Source organism: Oncorhynchus tshawytscha, linkage group LG08 (assembly GCF_018296145.1).
Source record: "Oncorhynchus tshawytscha isolate Ot180627B linkage group LG08, Otsh_v2.0, whole genome shotgun sequence".
Taxonomy (NCBI): Eukaryota; Metazoa; Chordata; class Actinopteri; order Salmoniformes; family Salmonidae; genus Oncorhynchus; species Oncorhynchus tshawytscha.
In genome coordinates this window covers 12,849,021-12,871,040 of record NC_056436.1, presented here as the reverse complement: position 1 = coordinate 12,871,040, position 22,020 = coordinate 12,849,021, and the positions used below count along the sequence as shown (strand labels likewise).

At 41.7% G+C, this 22,020-nt stretch overlaps 2 protein-coding genes across 11 annotated transcripts in view; both read left to right on the top strand.

Annotated features, from left to right (window-relative positions):
* Positions 1–7,946, top strand: part of LOC112255795 (putative Polycomb group protein ASXL2) — a 28,072-nt gene extending 20,126 nt beyond the window's left edge. Inside the window, exons 9-14 of the mRNA XM_042326244.1 lie at positions 57–220; positions 971–1,067; positions 1,318–1,423; positions 1,617–2,250; positions 2,399–2,788; positions 2,922–7,946. Of these exons, the coding sequence (XP_042182178.1) occupies positions 57–220; positions 971–1,067; positions 1,318–1,423; positions 1,617–2,250; positions 2,399–2,788; positions 2,922–5,093 (3,563 nt within the window). The 3' untranslated portion in view covers positions 5,094–7,946. The remainder of the gene's footprint in view (positions 1–56; positions 221–970; positions 1,068–1,317; positions 1,424–1,616; positions 2,251–2,398; positions 2,789–2,921) is intronic.
* Positions 7,947–8,803: 857 nt separating this feature from the next.
* Positions 8,804–22,020, top strand: part of LOC112256903 (dystrobrevin beta) — a 55,971-nt gene continuing 42,754 nt past the window's right edge. For 9 of the 10 annotated variants that reach the window (XR_006083863.1, XM_042325246.1, XM_042325250.1 and 6 more), the window contains exons 1-5: positions 8,804–8,943; positions 15,610–15,677; positions 18,181–18,261; positions 18,442–18,655; positions 20,632–20,717. Coding sequence is in view for 9 of the 10 variants with exons in the window: in XM_042325246.1 (XP_042181180.1) it covers positions 8,846–8,943; positions 15,610–15,677; positions 18,181–18,261; positions 18,442–18,655; positions 20,632–20,717 (547 nt within the window). In the remaining variant the exon portion in view is untranslated. Of the gene's footprint in view, positions 9,050–15,609; positions 15,678–18,180; positions 18,262–18,441; positions 18,656–20,631; positions 20,718–22,020 lie in introns of all 10 variants that reach the window. The other variant, XM_042325251.1, reaches the window with a different exon arrangement.

The following is a 22,020-nucleotide window of genomic DNA, read 5'->3' as shown; positions in this document are numbered from 1 at the left end:
TGTTTTGTATGACTCTTACTCTTCTCTTTACTCTTCTCTTGTGTTGTTGTCTCCAGGGCAACTGAAGCGTACCAAGTGTGCAGAGATAGACGTTGAGACACCAGACTCTATCCTGGTTAACACCAATCTGCGTGCCCTGATCAACAAACACACCTTCTCTGTTCTGCCCACAGAGTGCCAAGAGAGGCTACTGACGCTACTGCCTGAGGTCGACCAACAGGTGGGGCCATACTAGATATCATCAGGTCTCTAGCGACAGAGAGGTTTAAAACCAAGAGACTCGACATGCAATTAATTCCTCTAATCGTCCACCTGTATAATTCCTGTTTTCATTATTCGGATTCCGTTGCAAAATGTTTAGTCTGTTGCGAAACATTTTGCAATGGAAACCGTTTACTCCAAATGGAAAATGTTTTGCAAAGAAAACTAAAGTTTATGGTGGACACTTTCAGGTAGGTTACTCCCCGTTTTGTTCCGTTTGCTCTGTTTGGTTCCTGGGGTAAACGGTAAATGATTTCTGTTGCAAAGCGTTTTGCAACAGACAAAACATTTTGCAACAGGATCCGACTAATGAATACACCCCAGGTATTTGCAGGACATAATCGCATGGTGAGTCTCTCTTTATGTACTGATGATGGTGATTATAGTGATGATGATTATAGTGATGATATTATAGTGATAATGATGATAGTGATGATGATGATTGTAGTGATAATGATGTTGATGATGATGATAGTGATGATGATGATTAGTGATGATGATGATTATAGTGATAATGATGTTGATTAGTGATGATGATTATAGTGATAATGATGATAGTGATGATGATGATTATAGTGATAATGATGTTGATTAGTGATAATGATGATTGTGATGATAGTGATAATGATGGTGATGATGATTAGTGATAATGATGATTATAATAGTGATGATGATGATGTACATAATGCCTCTCTGTCTGTATCTCTAGGCCTGTATGGATGGTCTGTTGAAGGTAACCAGTTCTGCCTTAAACAATGAGTTTTTCACATCAGCAGCTCAGTCCTGGAAGGAACGACTGGCGGAAGGTCAGTGCTTCTAACCTGATCCGAGATCTGTTTGTGCTCTCTTGCTTGATGGTCTTTGGCTTGATAATGACCATTGGCAAGAGCGCACAAACAGATCTTGGACCAGGTGATTGTGTTTCTGCTTCAAAATGGATAAAATGTGTTTAATACTCAACTTTTAAAGTTTTCATTAAAATTGCTATTTTTCATATTTCTAGTAACTTTTTTAAAAATGTCTCGTAAACCTTTTTATATTTTCCAAACCACCCAGGTGAGTTCACTCCTGAGTTGCAGCTGAGAATGCGTCAGGAGATTGAGAAGGGGAAGAAGGTGGAGCATTGGAAGGAGAGCTTCTTTGAGAACTACTATGGTGAAAAGTAAGTCATTTTTTTCAGGGCTGGAATCTTTAAAATATAAAGCAATTCTTGTTATATCAAGCTTTATTCCTCAGAGACCTAACTTGCTACTTGTAATTTATATACTTTAAACATTCTTGAGTTATCCTTTCTTTATGCAGTTGGCTGATCTCTCCCTCTCTATGTCTCCCTCCCTCCCTCTCTTTCTATCCAGCTCTGGACTCAGCTTAGAGGAATCCAAAGAGCTGCTTGAGTCTGGTCTCAGTTTGGAGCTCTCAGCCACCAAAGCCCAGTCGTCTCCTCCATCACAGCCACGTCCTGCTGGCCAAGTACTGCAAGACGCCAAGATCCCATCGAACAGCTGCCAGACTCGCTCTTCAGAGAGGAGGCTCCGATCATCATCACTGCCCATAAACCCGACATGTAAACCCATAGAACCTACCAAGTTAAGGCCAGAGCCTGTTCAAGAGGAAACAGTAGCAGTCCCACCCGTTGTACTACCAGTGCTGCCAGCAAAGATCGTTCAGAAGACACTGGAGGTTGAGTACCCCAAACACAGGACTCGTAGTAGAGGTTTATCCCTACCTATAGTGGCAGTGGAGGCAGCTCTTGTGCGGAGACATGATGTGGTGGATTCAACCTCAACGGTTACTCTACTTGGAGAGAAGCAGAAGGAGGAAGATGAGGAGCAGGATTTGAAAGAAGCCCAGCCAGACACCCCCCAGTACCCTGAGATCTCCCCGTCCCCTGAGATCCCCCCGTACCCTGAGATCCCACCATCCCCTGAGATCCCCCCGTCTCCTGAGATCCCCCGTCCCCTGAGATCCCACCATCCCCTGAGATCCCCCGTCCCCTGAGATCCCCCTGTCCCCTAAGATCCCCCATACCCTGAGATCCCACCATCCCCTGAGATCCCCCGTCCCCTGAGATCCCCCGTACCCTGAGATCCCACCATCCCCTGAGATCCCCCGTCCCCTGAGATCCCCCGTACCCTGAGATCCCCCGTACCCTGAGATCCCCCCATCCCCTGCCCAGGAGAGTCATCCAGAGGTCTGCCCTCAGATTAAGCTCAGTTCATCACTGCCCATCGAGCTTCCAGAGCCTCTGGGCGTGGACAAGCATAGTGGGGAGAGGAGGGAAGATGTTGACGTTACACCAGAGAGAGGAGCCTCAGCCCCTGTGTCAGTCACCGCTGTATCCACCCCTGGAACCACACCTGTACCCACCACCCCATCCCCGGAGCCGTTGAAAAGGAAGTCCTCGTCCAGTGAACAGGAAGTAGAGCTGACTCCAGAGAAGAGGGCCCGCATCACTCCACCAGCAGTATCTGTGGTAACCTCTCCAGCAGCCACAGTAACAACAGCACAGAGAGTGCCTCCGCTTCAGGTAACAATTTAATATTGTATATTGGAATGTATTTGTGGTGAATAAAAGTGTCAGGTAAATTTAGACCAAATGTGTCTACTAACACCAGGAAGGCCCACACATTTTTTTTTAAATGTCTTGTCTTGTTTTTCAGATTACTGTGTCGCAAATCCTATCAGTCCCAGTCCTTGCGTCTCCAACCCAGGTGTCCCCTAGGACGCCTCTCCCTGTCTCCCTCAGTCCCAGTCCTAGCCCTGGTCCTAGCCCTGGACGCATTGGTGCTCGCACTCTGGCTGACATCAAGGCTAAAGCCCAGCTAGCCCGGACCCAACGTGCAGCAGCAGCTGCAGCGAGCTCCTTCTCTAAAGGTGCAGTACCAGGCCCTGGACCAGGAGGAGGCAGTGGAGAGCAAGGAAACCATAGAGCTTCAGCCCAGACCCTCCACTCCAGACTCTCCTCCTCCACCCAATCTCAGTCAACCACCAAGCTGCCAGCAAGCAGCACCATTGGTCAATCTACCTGTCAATCACCCGATGCAGTCACCACACCAGCCCACTCCAGTTCTGTCCAATCAGGCTCCTCTGTGCCCTTTGACCTTAGCCTGTCTCAAAGATGCTCCAACACCAGCAGAGCGTCTCTCACTGATGACCGACAGAGAGGCTACTCTGCTGGTAACTTGAGCCCAGGTTTTCTGATGAGGCCTCAACATGGGAACACTCAACTTATATCACACCCATCAGGTCCCCAGTCAACCTCTAGCCTCACTTCATCTGTGTGTAATGTGAAGAGCCAGTATGTATCTGGAGGCTCCATGGCAGCCAGGGCTAGCCACTTCATCCCAGCCAACAACCCCCTGGTCACGTCTCTCCTCCAGGGGAAAGAGGTCCCTCTGGAACAGATCCTCCCCAAGCCGCTGGACAAGGCAGAGGTCCAGCTGACCCAGGCCAAACCCTCCCATGATGACAAATGGAAGATAAAGTCCCACAGCACAGCCGGGACAGCCAGTGGTGAAAGCCAGAGTCAGTACCTACACTCTGGTGGTGTGGAGGACAACAGTAGATCCAAACAGCAAGGATCTATAGGCCCATCCCCCTCCACCATACCTGGAACAAGAGCAGGTAAGTTGGCAGAGCTCCAGCACCATCAAAGGGAAACACCTAACAAAGACATCCAGGAGCAGATCCTCAGGGCTCTGATGCAGAGGGCCACCCAGCAGCACCAGAACCAGCCGTATGGGGTCTCAGGCGAGGCTCAGCGTGCCCAGTTTGGAGCCTGCAATCTAGGGCACCAGGAGGAGTGTGGGGACCATCCCCGGTTCTCCGCTGGGTTCCCTGGAAGGAAGAGGATGTCCAGGCCTGCCATGTCAGGGCACTATCTCCTCAATGTTTCCACGTACGGGCGAGGCTCAGAGAGCAGTAAACGCTCCCACCCATTGGCTACCGCCAACACCTCACTGACCCCTCTGGCCAATCTGAAGAGAGAACACACAGAGGGAGAGGAGCTGGCTAACGATGGGGAGGAGTCCGTGGAGAATAAGCCTCATTCTCATTCTAACTCAGCCGGAGGAGTCAAGATGGAACAGCAGGGCTTCTCAATCACAAAAATGGGTGAAGCTCTGGGCTTTCAGCGCTGTTCCAGGATAAAGTCTGAGTCTCCATCAGTGGAGGGCTGTCTACCGGAACGGAACGACAACAGTTTAGCCAGTACAGAGAGAGACAGTGGCACTTCTGCAAGAGCCAAAGAAACCAACCTTTTCACCCAATCACAGCACAGGAGGCACCTGGAACTTTGCAATAGTAAACAGGGTGGTCATTCTGAGCCATATCGGGTATCTGTATCTCCCCACATGGGGACCGTGGACCCCAGTCACACCAGTACTTACCAGCATCCGTCTGCCTTTCAAACCCAGAGACCTCCAATCAATAATCAGGAATCCATGGTGGGGTCCTGCTACAGTGGCACCATCAGCATGTCTGTACCTCACACTCTGAGTCTGAACCACAGTGCTGCTGTTTCAGGTAGCGCTTCCAGCACCTCCCTCTCTGTGTCAGGTAGTGGTGGGGACAGCGGCAGTGGAACCGGCAGTGTCATGTCTTTCTCAGTGACCGTCACTACCATACCTGCCGGTCACCCTTTGGACCACATAAACCAGGGGGAGGGGTCTCCAGAGCAGGGGTGTATGGAGGGATCTGGTATAGAGGACGTTCAGTCGAAATGCTACTGCCGACTCAAAGCTATGATCATGTGTAAAGGGTGTGGGGCCTTCTGCCATGACGATTGCATTGGCCCTTCGAAACTCTGTGTCTCATGTCTAGTGGTACGATAAAACGAATGTTAGAAATGTAGAAATTATTTGTTTCAAATCTTTATTGTTGCACCAAGGAACAAGTCAGCATCAAGTAATCTACCATTGTCAAGAAGTAGTTACCAGCAGGGTTGGGGTCAGTTCGATTTCAGTTCAGGAAGTAAACTGATTTGATTTCCGATTCTAATTTTCTCACAGAAAAAGGGGGAATTACAAAGTCAGTTTATTTCTTGAATTGATTAAATTGAAGTGGAATTGACCCGAACCATGGTTACCAGGGTAAAATGCACAGTGGCCATACTAAACCCAACCCATGGTTTTCAGTGGGGAGGCAAAGCATTTACGCTAGACGATCATAGTCTTGTTTAATCTGTACCATCTGAGAAAGACTGGTTTGTTTTGGGCAATTCACAGTAGTAGTTTTGTTTTGAACAGTTCAAATCAAATCTGCACCTTTCAGACTTGAGACATGTTGAATCTTGGCAATACTTTGCACTTGGACATGTTATTGTTCTATATTTTTGTAAAGATAGTTTAGATTTTTAAAAGGAAAGAAAAAAATGAATGTTGCTATTTTTGTAGAACGTAATAACACTGTTGTTATGTTAAAGACTGCCACTCCTTCTTGTGGAGTTTATGTTATGTTTTAAAAGGTGAAGAAAGGAGTTCAATGGGGTTTGCGTGTAGGTGAGGGAGTACAAATATACTGATTTATATCGATTTTAAAGGTTGCAATCAATCATTTACATATTTACAGTACTAGAAACAGTCTTACAGCTATATAACAAGAGAATAGATATTTGAAATTATTATTTTGATTATAAAAAATTTCACAATTATTGCACTTAGCTTTTCTAAGAACTAACACTTACTGGGCAAAGGACTTGAATGACAGCTCTACTGTGTGTATACTGTACACTATACATGTAGTGTACACTGTACATGTAGTGCACACTATACAAGTAGTGTACAGCCTTCGTACTCTTAACATGGTGTTGAAAAGTTAAAGCACTTCACTGATAAATAGTGCCCTTCGAGGAGCAAGCTGCGTAGCCTGGTTCCAGATCTGTTTGTATTGTTTTATGACAGTGGCCATAGGAGTTGTCAATACAGTACTAACAGATCTGCGGCAAGGCTACTAACCAAGATCTTTCCCATTTCAGTCTAAGGTCATTGGTGAAGTTTTACCGACACCGTGAACCTTCATTGAACCTCGACTGAAAGATATTCTGTCTCATTATTTTTCATACGTGGATGCTTGTTTGTGGATAGCAACGTAACCATTAGCCCTGATGTACAGTTAAAACACTCAGAGACAGAAGGGAGTAAAATGTATTATTCTTTTGCTTTTTAAATATTGTCTTTAAGCTATATTTAGAAATGAATTCTCTATCTAAGCTTTATGTACGTTGCTTAAGCATATCCAACATTATATCCAATGTTATATGTTTTTATTGCAAAACAGTTTATATCTCTAAAAGAAACTACGCAAAAATGTGTATTTAAACGCTAAATGCTGTACTATCAAGAAACCATTCAAAGTATAGGTGATAGAGAGGTACAGTTTACTACATATAAAGCAAAGGCACATAATATTGGTATGCATGGTGATTGCAATTATAAAATCTAAATGTATCAATCATATTTTTGAATGATCTGACTAAAACTAAAGATAGTTGCTGAGTACCGGTATATTTTATAGAAATCATTTCCATGGTAACATGCCAAAGTCACCTCATGAAAACTAAAAGATCAGATCTCGTTTTTTTTAATGTCTGACTAGTTAAAGAAATTAATATATTTTAAGTCATATATTTTAATATAAAAAATCTATTTACAAATCTTTTTTTAATTTTTTAAGAACAGGGTATTTTTTTTAAACGTTTTTGTTTGAGTGGGACAGACCAATTACTTTTGTAACAAAAAAAATCCCCAGGTTTTCTGATTCTGTATGTCCTTTTCCACTGAAGTCCTGCCTGGAATAATTTATCCCTCTGAACTGAATGCTCTTGTAATGACTTTGGTTAATAAGGATCTTTGTTTTAAGTCTTACACATATTTTCTGCATTAACTATGTGCTTTATTTAGGGAAAAATTAATGCCTGTAAATTAACGATACAATTTCATGGCACCGTTTGTAAGTGGTCGGTGGATTGGATCCAGGCCCTGTGTGTTGTGTGTGTGTGTGTCACAAGATTCTCAAAAGGTTCGAAGTCTACGTCCCAAATAGCACCCTATTCTTTTATAATGTTGGGAATAGGGCGCCAATTGGGAAGCAACCAAATGGTTCATAAATGGAGGGTTCATATTTTGTAAGGATATAAAAGAGACCTTATATTTATGATTTCCCCTCTATCGTTGCAAACTTTTAATGAAGTTTAGTATTGAGTAAAAATGGTTTTAAAAATAACAAAAGTTCTGTTGACTGACTTGTGATGGTGACTGGATTGCAAAGAGAAAGTTGTTTTTACCTACAGTAGATTTTGTAAACAGGCAGCTAACGTCTTTATTGATGAATAATTGGTTTAGTAGCCTACTCAACTTTGTCCTTTTTCTCAAACCTTGATTGACTTTTTTTTTAAAGCAATTGATAGCCTAAATTCAGAGGGATATATTAATTAGATTAATTTTGAAACCTAAGGACAAAGAATAAAGGTTGAGGATAGATTTGGAGGAAAAGTGTTTTCTAAGTGTCATCGGGCAATCAATAATGGTTTGAAAATATCTGTCTGTTTGTCTTGTGAAGGGTGCAGTCCCCTCAGTCTGTGTCATTTTCGCTGTTTTTAGATTTTAAACTCTTCATTTTAAAATGCAGGTGAATGTAATATAGTAATCAGCACTTGTCAACAAAGAATAAATAACAATGAGAAAACATTTTGTTTGTGACATTTGTATGTCAATCAAATTCAATCAAACATATTTTATAAAGCCCTTTTTCCATCAACAGTTGTTACAAAGTGCTTGACAGAGACCGGGTCTAGACCCCGAAGAAAAGCAGTGCAGAAGCACAGTGGTCAGGAAGAACTCCCTAGATGGAAGGGACCTAGGAGGAAACCAAGAGAGGAACCAGTCTCATGGGTGGAGCATACTCTTCTGGCTGTATCTGTAATGTGACTCTACTCTAATACTAGTACAACTTACACGATAGGCATACTATCAGTACCACATCACATTATGACAGTAGGCTTTTACACTTGCCTCGTCTTTTTCACACTCCACTAAGAAGAGATACAATCCCCTGTTCAGATGCATGTTGTTTCCATATTACACATGATTAAAATATGCTACAGAGAAAGTATATTGTTGATTGGAATGTTGTAGCATACCTGCTGACTATCCCATATATCATACAATTATTCGGGTGTTCGGTTGTTCATGATGCTGAGGAGAGAGCGCGGCGCTCGTACATTTTTATGAGACGCCACCACCGAAGATTTTTATAACTAACACAAGATAGACCAGAGCCTGTCGTTTCCAATGAATCATAGTGGGCAGAGCCAAGCACGAGCTAGTGAGATTCTATTTGTGCGTTCTAGACTGTTCATACTGTGTGAAGTGCACGTGTGCAGTAACTAAATTCGCACTAAACAGCGGCATTTTTAGAGACTTTGGCAAAGGGTAAAGTCTCCTACTGCCAACCACCGGGCTTCCTCTCATCACCATATTTGGTAGTGAGTGGAAACGCCAACCGGATGCTTCACATTTATACATCCGGTGAAATATGTGTCTCATTGTTCTATCTGTGCCACCACCGTAATTCTGAGTCGTAGGCTATGAAACAGGAAACGCACTGGATATGGTACAGTATTTGTATAATATCAATCGTTTTGCATTGCTCGGACAGCAATAACGAACGAATGCGGACAGACAGGTGAGACTGAGTGCAGCGATGATTCACGAAGGAAATATCCTGACTACTTATATCCTCTTCATCTGATGTTGATGCTATTAACGTCACTGGCGTGATTTTCAAACTGGTAAGGCTAATTGTATGTACAATTCTCATTTAAATAGCCTATAGAGTGGAGAAGGCACATCTAAATTAGGCTACCACACATTTATTAGGGTAGATATTTAGGGTACATTATCATTTCGCATATTCCTTTAAGATGCATCACACGACAAACTCATATTGCGGAAACAATGTAAATAGAGAGTTAAAACAGCAATATGGCCGCGTAGGTCGTTCGGTTCCTTCCAGATCTGAGACGCATAAAGTCTTGTAAAGCTAATGATTCGTCACCGAGAGCGTGGATGATGTTTTCGCCTTTCGAGCCCTATAAGCCCTAGTCCTCCGTATGTTGACTCACTTAAAATTCTGTTGTCATTAGCTAGGCTACCTACTCGGAAAGGTGTGATAGATATATCACTGCGATATCCAACTGACACATTAATTATTTTAGTGTGTGCTGTGATGCTCCTATAGAGGCTGATGCGCTTGAGTTCATTCATTGCAAATGAAACCCGTGGAATGACGTAATGCTTGGCGATAGGCCTACTATCATCTATGTATTTGCATTTCGTTTAGGTTGACCTTATTATATTAAAAAAGCTGATATGCCTAATAATGCAGATGATATAGCTCAGGCCGTTTGGCATTTGATGATGGGTGATCATCACCGTCATCTATGGAGCTCAGTTTGGGTATTTTTGTGTCAAAAAAGATATACCTCAAATAACACTAATTGACGTGTCAAATAAGCTTTTATTTTGAAGAGTCAAATAACAAAATTATATTTTAGACTGTCTTGTGCGCTGAATTTGCATGCGCAAGCACTATGGTCTGTAGCACTGTCAAAGTGAAACAAAAAGTCTGAAAACAAGCACACACGGGCCACGATGTGTTTACAGTACCTTGTTGGTAATAAACCATTATTTGTTCGATCGAATGGGACAACGTCTGTGTGAGCATCTGAAATGTTAGCCAAGTAAGTGCAACATTCTCCCCGACATGCAACCAGACACGGGGAGAAAAGATTGATCCTGCAGCTTCTGCCAGCCATATCCCAAACAGTTGCATATAATTAATCCTAGCTAGTCAAAATGCAGAATAAATAAGGATTTTGTCAACATTGATGACCGTTTGGAAACTGGAGGTAGGCTATTTCTCTGCTGCGTTGACTTCGGTTTGCAGTATGACAAAGTCACTCACATATCTTTGATGCAGATGTTTTTAGCAACTTATTGGGGGTACCTAGTTAACCCTCAATGTAAACAGCTTGAAAACAATGAGCAGAAACTACAATAATTGTCAATATTCTTAGCAATGGTATTACATAGGCAGCCACGTGTTGTTCTCCTATTAAAATCGAACTTCCATTCATGAAAATAACTAGCTACTTAACGAACTAAACCAGCTAGATAGTAGGCTTTTTGCCCCGAGCCACAGATACTTTGAGGAGATTGGACATTCCGTTGGAATTGTATTCACGTCCATTGTGTACGTTGCCCAGACGTCGTCAATGGTTCGCGCGTTGCATTCTGGGACAAGGAGTGTCCAAGGACTGAATGGGAGTCATTTGGGCACTAGCTCAAAAACCCAACAAAAAGTATAACATTACAAATATTTTCCGAGATTTGAGATCATTTTCTTGTTCTTTGTAATATCGTATAGCTTTGTAATCCTGACATTACGTACGTTCGAGGAAAATATGCACATTAATCGACTCATACCTCGACTCTTGAGTAGGGGGTTGAATGACGATAGGCTTTTAGCAACCGTGGTACCTGGCATGACAACGTGAACGCGATTGGTCGACAGTATGCTGAGTGGGGCGTTAAACGTTTTGCAGGTTCATTGGCCAATGGGATCTCCTTTCAATTCAATTCAAGGGCTTTATTGGCATGGGAAACATGTGTTAACATTGCCAAAGCAAGTGAGGTAAATAATATACAAAAGTGAAATAAACAATCAAAATTAACAGTAAACATTACACATACAGAAGTTTCAAAACAATAAAGACATTACAAATGTCATATTATATATATATACAGTGTTTTAACAATGCACAAATGGTTAAAGGACACAAGGTAAAATAAATAAGCATAAATATGGGTTGTATTTACAATGGTGTTTGTTCTTCACTGGTTGCCCTTTTCTCGTGGCAACAAGTCACAAATCTTGCTGCTGTGATGGCACACTGTGGAATTTCACCCAGTAGATATGGGAGTTTATCAACATTGGATTTGTTTTCAAATTCTTTGTGGATCTGTGTAATCTGAGGGAAATATGTCTCTCTAATATCGTCATACATTGGGCAGGAGGTTAGGAAGTGCAGCTCAGTTTCCACCTCATTTTGTGGGCAGTGGGCACATAGCCTGTCTTCTCTTGAGAGCCATGAAACATGTTCAATTTGGTTTAAATAATGCAAAAACAAAGTGTTGGAGAAGAAAGTAAAAGTGCAATATGTGCCATGTAAGAAAGCTAACGTTTAAGTTCCTTGCTCAGAACATGAGAACATATGAAAGCTGGTGGTTCCTTTTAACATGAGTCTTCAATATTCACAGGTAAGATGTATTAGGTTGTAGTTATTATAGGAATTATAGGACTATTTCTCTCTATACCATTTGTATTCCTTATACCTTTGACTATTGGATGTTCTTATAGGCACTTTAGTATTGCCAGTGTAACAGTATAGCTTCCGTCCCTCTCCTCGCTCCTACCTGGGCTCGAACCAGGAACACATCGACAACAGCCACCCTCAAAGCAGTGTTACCCATGCAGGGCAAGATGAATAACTACCCCAAGTCTCAGAGCGAGTGACGTTTGAAACGCTATTAGTGCGCACCCCGCTAACTAGCTAGCCATTTCACATCACATCGTTACACCAGCCTAATCTCGGGAGTTGATAGGCTTGAAGTCATAAACAGCAGAGCTGCTGGCAAAACGCACGAAAGTGCTGTTTGAATGAATACTTATGAGCCTGCTGGTGCCTACCATCGCTCAGTCAGACTGCTCTATCAAATCATTGACTTAATTATAATATAATAACACACAGAAATACGAGCCTTAGGTCATTAATATGGTCAAATCCGTAAATTATCATCTTGAAAACAAGACGTTTATTCTTTCAGTGAAATACGGAACCGTTCCGTATTTCATCTAACGGGTGGCATCCATAAGTCTAAATATTCCTGTTACATTGCACAACCTTCAATGTTCTGTCATAATTACGTAAAATTCTGTCAAATTAGTTCGCAATGAGTCAGGCGGCCCAAACTGTTGCATATACCCTGACTCTGCCTGCAATGAACGCAAGAGAAGTGACACAATTTCAACTGGTTATTATTGCCTGCTAACCTTGATTTATTTTAGCTAAATATGCAGGTTTGAAAAATATATACTTCTGTGTATTGATTTTAAGAAAGGCATTGGTGTTTATGGTTAGGTACATGTTGGAGCAACGACAGTCCTTTTTCGCGAATGCGCACTGCATCGATTATATGCAACGCGGGACACGCTAGATAAACTTGTAATATCATCAACCATGTGTAGTCATAACTAGTGATTATGATTGATTAAGTTTAATGCTAGCTAGCAACTTACCTTGGCTTCTTACTGCATTCACATAACAGGCGGGCTCCTCATGAGGCAGGTGGTTAGAGCGTTGGACTAGTTAACCGTAAGGTTGCAAGATTGAATCCCTGAGCTGACAAGGTAAAAATCTGTTGTCCTGTCCCTGAACAAGGCAGTTAAACCCACCGTTTCTAGGCCGTCATTGAAAATAAGAATTTGTTGTTAACTGACTTGCCTAGTTAAATAAAGATTAAATAAAGGCGTAAAAAAAAAATCGGCATCCAAATGACTGATTTCCGATTGTTATGAAAACTTGAAAATCGGCCCTAATTAATCGGCCATTCCGATTAATCGGTCGACCTCTAACCATTACTACGATCAATTTCATAATAACCACAGCTTTACCCTTATGATGGCTTAGTAGACCCGCCCATTCTGATTTACGGTAAATTGTAGCCTAAGCCCATATATCTGTACATGTAATTTAATGATCAATGTAAAGCCAGTTTCAGGTTGGATATTCGCCCATTCTGATTTACGGTAAACTGTAGCCTAAGCCCATATATCTGTACATGTAATTTAATGATCAATGTAAAGCCAGTTTCAGGTTGGATATTCGCCCATTCTGATTTACGGTAAACTGTAGCCTAAGCCCATATATCTGTACATGTAATTTAATGATCAATGTAAAGCCAGTTTCAGGTTGGATATTCGCCCATTCTGATTTACGGTAAACTGTAGCCTAAGCCCATATATCTGTACATGTAATTTAATGATCAATGTCAAGCCAGTGTCAGGTTGGATATTCAACGGATATTTGCGCTTTCGAACCTCAATAGCTTTCAAACCACTTGAGTCACAGACTCCAAATTAGTGTCATGATGTTGGAAAAAATGCTCACTTATTTTCACAATTTGGAAATTACTTCGCTTTGCAAAGCTAATAAACGTGTAAATGTGAGCAGCATTTTGTATTCCTAGTTGGATTAGTTAGTACAAATGTTTTTTTATTCTCGAATTTCAATAGCTCCTTGGTCGTGTGACCTACTGACCTCAAGGTTCAGAATGTCCCCTCAGTGGGCCTACACATTGCACACCCTTTAGTTTGTCCCTTTTCATCTCACACAATTTTACCGGTACATGGATTTTTCCAATTTTCTAATTTCAATAGCTCCGGTAGGTCATGTGACCTACCGGACTCAAACAAGGTTCAGAATTTCCACTGACTGCCATTATATATTGCACACCCTTTGGTTTGTCCGTTTTCATCTCACACAATTTTACATGGATTTTTTCAACATTCTAATTTCAATAGCTCCTTGGTCATGTGACCTACTGACTTCAAACAAGGTTCAGAATGTACTCTGTGGGCCTACATATTGCACACCCTGTAGTTTGTCCATTTTCACCTCACATGTTTTTATATGAATTTTCAGTGTTTTTCAATGTTTCTAATTTCAATAGCTCCTTGATCATGTGACCTACTGGACTCAAACAAGGTTCAGAATATCCACTGGCTACCCTTCTATATTGCACATTTTAATCTCACACGATTTTACATTAATTTGCCTGCTCTGCCCCCTGAAGGACAGTTTCACTCGCACACCAATTTACGGGCCTTCTCCTTGGGGCCTTCCTGACCTCCAGGCTGTCCCTGCCAGCCTGCCTGCCCGCCTGCCCTCTCCCTGGGCCTGAGAGTGTATAGCTTACTCCCTGGAACTACAGACCTCCAGGCCTCCACACCTATTCTCCCTACCCGGTCAACACCCCTCTCCCTCGGCCTTAGAGTATGTCTTAGTAATTCCAGGGAGTAAGCTGTCTATAGTTCTGCTGTCAAAAAAAACATGTTTGGTAGAGTTCATTTAGTCCTTGAAGGGAGGGTGTTAAAAGTCAAACCCATTTTGTCTGGAAGGATTGCTTATCCTACTACAGAGCATAACAGACACAGAATATTAAGGAACCAACTAGCTAACTCTCTATGATTGTTCTTCTCTCCACAGAGGAAGCAGCAGTTAATGCTTTACTTTGTTTAATATTCAGGCAGCGACAGGTAAATAAATACCTATGGGATTTTTATCTGATAAAATCATCAGTAGATTAAGTTAACTTTTTCTGAAAATTTGGAGAAATCGCTCCATTTCCTGGTTACTAAATATCTTAAAAGTTGCCTAATTTCACTTTGTGACAATGTATTCCCAATGTGTTGAGAATCATTGTCCCATCTAAACTGCTGTGAAATATATTTTTCAACAACCCAAAATATTGTATTTGTAGCTGGTGTACAAAACCGAAAGTATAGGATGCAAAAACAGAACTTAAGAACTGGAAACATCGAAATAGCGCACATAGAACAGCTCTACCGCTTCTTAGACTTGCTTTCAATGGAAAAATTACAGATCTATAACTCTTTTTGAGGAAAATCCTTTGAATAACCCTTTTTGGGTCCAGGTAGAACCGTTTTGGTTCCAGGTAGAACTCTTTGGGTTCCATGTAGGAACCTTTCCACAGAAAGGGTTCTACCTGGAACCAAAACAGGTTTTTCAAAGAGTTCTCCTATGGGGACATCCAAAGAACCCTTTTTCTCTAAGAGTGTATGTGTTGTACATGATTGAACATTCCATATATGATACATACATACTTAGAGTGATGAGTGTATAGAGTATACAGGATCAGTTAGATTCATATTTTACACTACTGCTTTAACTTGAATGTACAAAGGCTATAATGGACCTTGATAATGTATACAATGGTTACAATGATGTATAGGTCATTACAGGTATGTAATGAGTAGGTAATGCATGCTTGCTGGTTTATTTCCCTAAAAATGAGTAATATGTCTAATGTATACAATAATTATGCAATTACTGAGTGAGAAGGTAGTAATGCTTGCTGTATTCTTTCCCCAGAATGATAGAGGGCAGAGAAGACTGATAATGTATATTGTCTACAATGATGATGTAATTACGTAGTGAGAAGGTAATGTGTGCTTATTGCCTGTTGTGGTATCCCCCCCCACCCCCAGAATGATAGAAGAACGCAGTAAACAAGGCAAGGCCATGGTGGAGAGGAGACAACTCTTCATGGAGATGAGTGAGTAGACAGAGCTCCAGAGCCAAACTATTACTATTCATTTACACACTGTTATAATCTGCTGTGCACAGTAAAGCATTATACTGTACATTCCCCTTTACATCAGGGATTCCTCAAAGTGGGTCTGCAGAGGTACTGCAGGGGGTCCGAGGCCAGATCTCCAAATGCATATATTAACATTTTTGTTTTTACATTAGCAATAGCAGATTAAACAAATCTTGGCTAAGGGATCCGTGGAATAAGTTTACAGGGTGTAATACAATACAATGTCATATTATTCATCTACAATGTATGTTCTTAACTCTGGGCAACATGGGCCTGGGAGGCTCACAGGGATATTGGTATCCACAGTTACTCCACCAATTATACATTTTTTAACTCAATAGTTCTTGTATTCCCCCAAAATGATTTTATTTTCACATACAGTTCAAGTCGGAAGTTTACGTACACTTAGGCTGGAGTCATTAAAACTAGTTTTTCAACCACTCCACAAATGTCTTGTTAACAAACTATAGTTTTGGCAAGTCGGTTAGGACATCTACGTTAAGTCATTTTTCCAACAATTGTTTACAGACAGATTATTTCACTTATAATTCACTGTATCACAATTCCAGTGTGTTAGAAGTTTACATACGCTAAGTTGACTGTGCCTTTAAACAGCTTAGAAAATTCCAGAAAATGATGTCATGGCTTTAGAAGCGTCTGATAGGCTAATTGACATCATTTGAGTCATTTGGAGGTGTACCTGTGGATGTATTTCAAGGCCTACCTTCAAACTCAGTGCCTCTTTGCTTAACATCATGGGAAGTCTGGTTCTTCCTTGGGAGCAATTTTCAAACCCCTGAAAGTACCACATTCATCTGTACACAAACAATAGTACACAAGTATAAACACCATAGGACCACGCAGCCGTCATATCTCTCAGGAAGGAGACGCGTTCTGCATTCTAGAGATGAAAGTTCTTTGGTGCGAAAAGTGCAAATCAATCCCAGAACAACAGCAAAGGTACAAAAGTATCTATATCCACAGTAAAACGAGTCCTATATTGACATAACCTGAAAGGCCGCTCAGCAAGGAAGAAGCCAGTGCTCCAAAACCGCCATAAAAAGCCAGACTACGGTTTGTAACTGCACATCGGGACAAAGATCGCACCTTTTGGAGAAATGTCCTCTGGTCTGATGAAACAAACATAGAACTGTTTGGCCATAATGACCATTGTTATGTTTGGAGGAAAAAGGGGGAGGCTTGCAAGCCGAAGAACACCATCCCAACCGTGAAGCACGGGGGTGGCAGCATCATGTTGTGGGGGTGCTTTGCCACAGGAGGGACTGGTGCACTTCAAAAAATAGATGGCATCATGATGATGGGAAATTATGTGGATATATTGAAACAAACATCTCAAGATATCAGTCAGGAAGTTAAAGCTTAGTCGCAAATGGGGCTTCCAAATTGACAATGATCCCAAGCATACTTCCAAAGGCAAAATGGCTTAAGGACAACAAAGTCGAGGTATTGGAGTGGCCATCACAAAGCCCTGACTTCAATCCTATAGAACATTTGTGTGCAGAACTGAAAAGGTGTGTGCGATCAAGGATCCTAAAAAACTGACTGTCAGGAGGAATGGGCCAAAATTCACCCAACTTATTGTGGAAAGCTTGTGGAAGGCTACCCAAAATGTTTGACCCAAGTTAAACAATTTAAAGGCAGTGCTACCAAATACTAATTGAGTGTATGTAAACTTCTGACCCACTGGGAATGTGATGAAAGAAATACAAGCTGAAATAAATCATTCTCTCTACTATTATTCTGACATTTCACATTCTTAAAATAAAGTGGTGATCCTAACTGACCTAAGACAGGGAATTTTTACTAGGATTAAATGTCAGGAATTGTGAGTTTAAATGTATTTGGCTAAGGTGTATGTAAACTTCCGACTTCAACTGTAAATGCACTGTCATTTAAGCTTTAAAACGGCAAAGCTTTCTTTCTGCCTCATGGCAAAATGTGTAGAATTGCAGGGTATTAGCTTTAAAGCTGCAACATTGAATTTTTGTTCCCCTTGACAAAATGTGTATCATTGCATTAAATTTGCTTGAAAACTGCAAAAATGTATCTCCGATGCCAAGAGAGAGCCTTTAAAATGGTCTTTCCCAGGGCCCTAGACTTGGTTCATCCGGCAATGCACTGCCAAAGTCACAGTACAACTCCTTGTATGCTATTGTTTTTTTTACTTGAATTGTGTTCTGACTATAAAGGGGTCCCTGATGAATTTGCTATCACAAAAGGGGTCCCCGGCCCCAAAACGTTTGAGAACCCCTTCACTACATGCACTGTCTGAGTGAAATCTACAGAGGAAAACCAGCACTAATCATTCACACTGCTGTGTCTTAGCCAAGCCATTCACGTTACACTGTACTGTACATTCCCCTTCCCCATACAGTGGGTTTTGTGTGTGTGTGTGCGGTTGTGTTAGTTTGTTGATTCATCTTTTTATTTTTATCAGGGGGACAAAACTTTGACGTCATCAGACTGTCAACCTATAGGACGGCCTGCAAGCTAAGATTCGTGCAGAAAAGATGCAACCGTAAGTTCTCGCTGTCGGGCTCTTTTAGTTTCCTTTACTGAAGATCTTACTCTCCTAACTTATTGAACTGTACACACAACAATGTCACATATGTTTGTTTCAAATACGGTACACTTAAACGTAATTAGTTAATTTAGAAGAAATCTATTATTTTGTCAATCTTTCCCCTCCTCCTCCCAGTGCACCTGGTAGATGTGTGGAACATGATCGAGGCGTTCCGTGACAGCGGTTTGAACACACTGGACCACAACGCAGAGATTAACGTGTCTAGACTGGAGACCATCTTGTCCTCCATCTACTACCAGCTCAACAAGCGTCTTCCCACCGTGCACCAGATCAACGTAGAGCAGTCCATCAGTCTGCTCCTCAACTTCATGGTGGCTACATATGACAGGTGCACTACATTAGACAGAGGATATACATTTGATATAGAATATTACATACACTATACACTGAGTGGACAAAACATTAGGAACACCTGCTCTTTCCATGACAGACTGACCAGATGAATCCAGGTAAAAGCTATGATCCCTTATTGATGACACTTGTTAAATCCACTTCAATCAGTGTAGACGAAGGGGAGGAGACAGGTTAAGTAAGGATTTTTAATCCTTGAGACAATTGAGACATGGATTGTGTATGTGTGCCATTGAGGGTGATTGGGAAGACACAATATTTAAATGCCTTTGAACGGAGTATGATAGTAGGTGCCAGGTGCACCGGTTTGTGTCAAGAACTGCAACGCTGCTGGGGTTTTCACACTCAACGGTTTCCCGTGTGTATCAAGAAGGGTCCACCACCCAAAGGACATCCAGCCAACTTGACACAACTGTGGGAAGCATTGGAGTCAACATGGAACGCTTTTGACATCTTGTTGAGTCCATGCCCTAACAAATTTAGGCTGTTCTCAGGGCAAAAGGGGTGCAACTCAATATTAGGAAGATGTTCTTAATGTTTTGTACATTGTGTTGTAACGACGACGCAGGGAGTCAGGAAGCAGGTGCAGATGGTGGGTTTTTAATAATAACGAATGTGGAGAGTTACCAAACAAGAGAAGTGTCTGGACATGAAAACACAACCAATACTGCCTGATGACGGAGGTTGGTGAGGGCTATATGAAGGGAGAGTAATCGGGGTCATGATGAAGTCCAGGTGTGCGTTACCATAGGGAGCAGGTGTGTGCAATGATGGTTGCCAGGTGTGTGCAATGATGGTTGCCAGGTGTGTGCAATGATGGTTGCCAGGTGTGTGCAATGATGGTTGCCAGGTGTGCACAATGTGGGTTGCCAGGTGTGCACAATGTGGGTTGCCAGGACCGGTGGTTTGTCGACCGGCGACGTCGAGCGCCAGAGGGAGCAGGATGACGTGTATACATTTGCTTTGAACTGCTGTATGAAAAGTGCATGTACATGTCTGTAGATTTAAGTATAGTGCAACACCTTATTTTCAGAACTAGAGATTTTTATTTTTTTTGTATTTTTTTTACCCCTTTTTCTTGACATCCAATTGGTAGTTAGTCTTGTCCCATCTCTGCAACTCCCCTACGGACTTGAGAGAGGCGAAGGTCGAGAGCCAATGCGTCCTCCGAAACATGACCTTGCTAAGCCACACTGCTCGCTTAACCTGGAAGCCAGCCTCACCAATGTGTCGGAGGAAACACCGTCCAGTGAGTGACCAAAGTCAGCTTGCAGGCGCCTGGCCTGCCACAAGGAGTAGCTAGAGTGTGATGGGACAAGGAAGTCCCATCCTGCCATACCCTCCCCTAACGCGGACGCCGCTGGGCTAATTGTCTGCCGCCTCATGGGTCTCCCAGTCATGGCCGGCTTTGAGACAGCCTGGGATCAAACCCAGGTCTGTAGTGACGCCTCAAGCACTGAGATGCTGCACCACTTGGGAGGCCCACAAGATATAATTTCTTACTATGCAATACATATATTTAGCAGATGTTATTGCGGGTGTAGCGAAGTGCTTGTGTTCCTAGCTCCAACAGTGCAGTAATATCTAACAATACACACATCTGAAAATAATGGAGTTAATTAAGAAATATAGAAATATTAGGACGAGCAATGTTGGAGTCCAGACTGTAAATATATCAAATTAATGTGTCTGTGTCTACCTGGACTAAAGTAATCAGTATGCTGGACTGAATTGTGAGCTCTCCCCTTCAAATGATTCTGGGCCTTCAGACAACATGGTCAAGATAGATTCAGAAGTTCTATATTGTGGTCAACCAGCTAAAGCTATCAAATCATGGGGGGAAAAGTATTTGCTTTATTGAAAAGGGAAGAGGCTTCTCCTTTGTCGGTATGATAAGTGTGTGTTTCAGTTGTGAATAGATACATTTTCCAAATTGTTTGTTTGTGTGTTTAGTGAAGGCCACGGGAAGCTGAGCATTTTCTCGATGAAGTCAATGTTGGCGACTATGTGTGGAGGGAAAATAGTGGACAAACTACGTTGTAAGTATATCTTCGTGAACTTAGCCCAGGGTAGAGGTCACAGTTAAAGCAACCTAAAGGACAGTGAACAGCAGTAGTCACACTGTTTAATTTGATGGCTTAGTTTGTATCAGACAACAGGAAATCATTTGAGACATTTGAATACATATAGACTACAACAGGGGTTCTTAAAGTGGGGGGGAACTCAAAGTTGCGTCTGTGGCCAGATCTCAAAATTATATGTAAATTTTTTTTTTTTTTAAAGTGTTCTCATTTTATTTTAATGAATATTACTAACAACATATTAGACATGTTGGTCACATGGAATACATTTAGAGGGTGTAATGCAATACAATGTCATATTATTCATCTACAATGTATGTTCTTAACCCTGGGCAACATGGGCCTGGGAGGCTCACAGGGATATTAACATTGATTACATTTAGATATTTTTGTTACTGGCCTACACGCAATACCCCATAATGTCAAAGTGGAATTATGTTTTTTGCAATGTTTACTCATTAATAAAAATGTAAAAGCTGAACAAGTCACATAAGTTGCATGGACTCTGTGTGCAATAATAGTTTAATGACTACCTCATCTCTGTACCCCACATATAAAAATGATCTGTAAGATTCCTCAGTCAAGCAGTGAATTTCAAATATAGATTCAACCACAAAGACCAGGGAGGTTTTCCAATGCCTCGCAAACAAGGGCACCTGTTGGTAGATTGGTAAAAATGTTTTAATAAATCAGACCTTGAATATCCCTTTGAGCATGGTGAAGTTATTAATTACACTTTGGATAGTGTATCAATACACCCAGTCATTACAAATATACAGGTGTCCTTCCTAACTCAGTTGCCAGAGAGGAAGGAAATCGCTCAGGGATTTCATCATGAGGCCAATGGTGACTTTAAAACAGAGTTTAATGGCTGTGATAGGAGAACTGAGGACGGATCAACAACATTGTAATTACTCCACAATACTAACCTAAATGACAGAGTGAAAAGGAAGCCTGTACAGAATAAAAATATTCCAAAACATGCATCCTGTTTGCGACAAAGCATTAAAGTAATACTGCAAAAATGTGGCAAAGCAATTCACTTTTTGTCCTAAATACAACGTGTTGTGTTTGGGGCACATCCAATACAACACAATACTGAGTACCACTCTCCATATTTTCAAGTATAGTGGTGGCTACATCATGTTATGGGTATGCTTGTAATCGTTAAGGACTGGGGAGTTTTTCCAGGTAAAAAAAAATCTAAATGGAATGGAGCTAAGCACAGGCAGAATCCTAAAGAAAAACCTGGTTCAGTTCC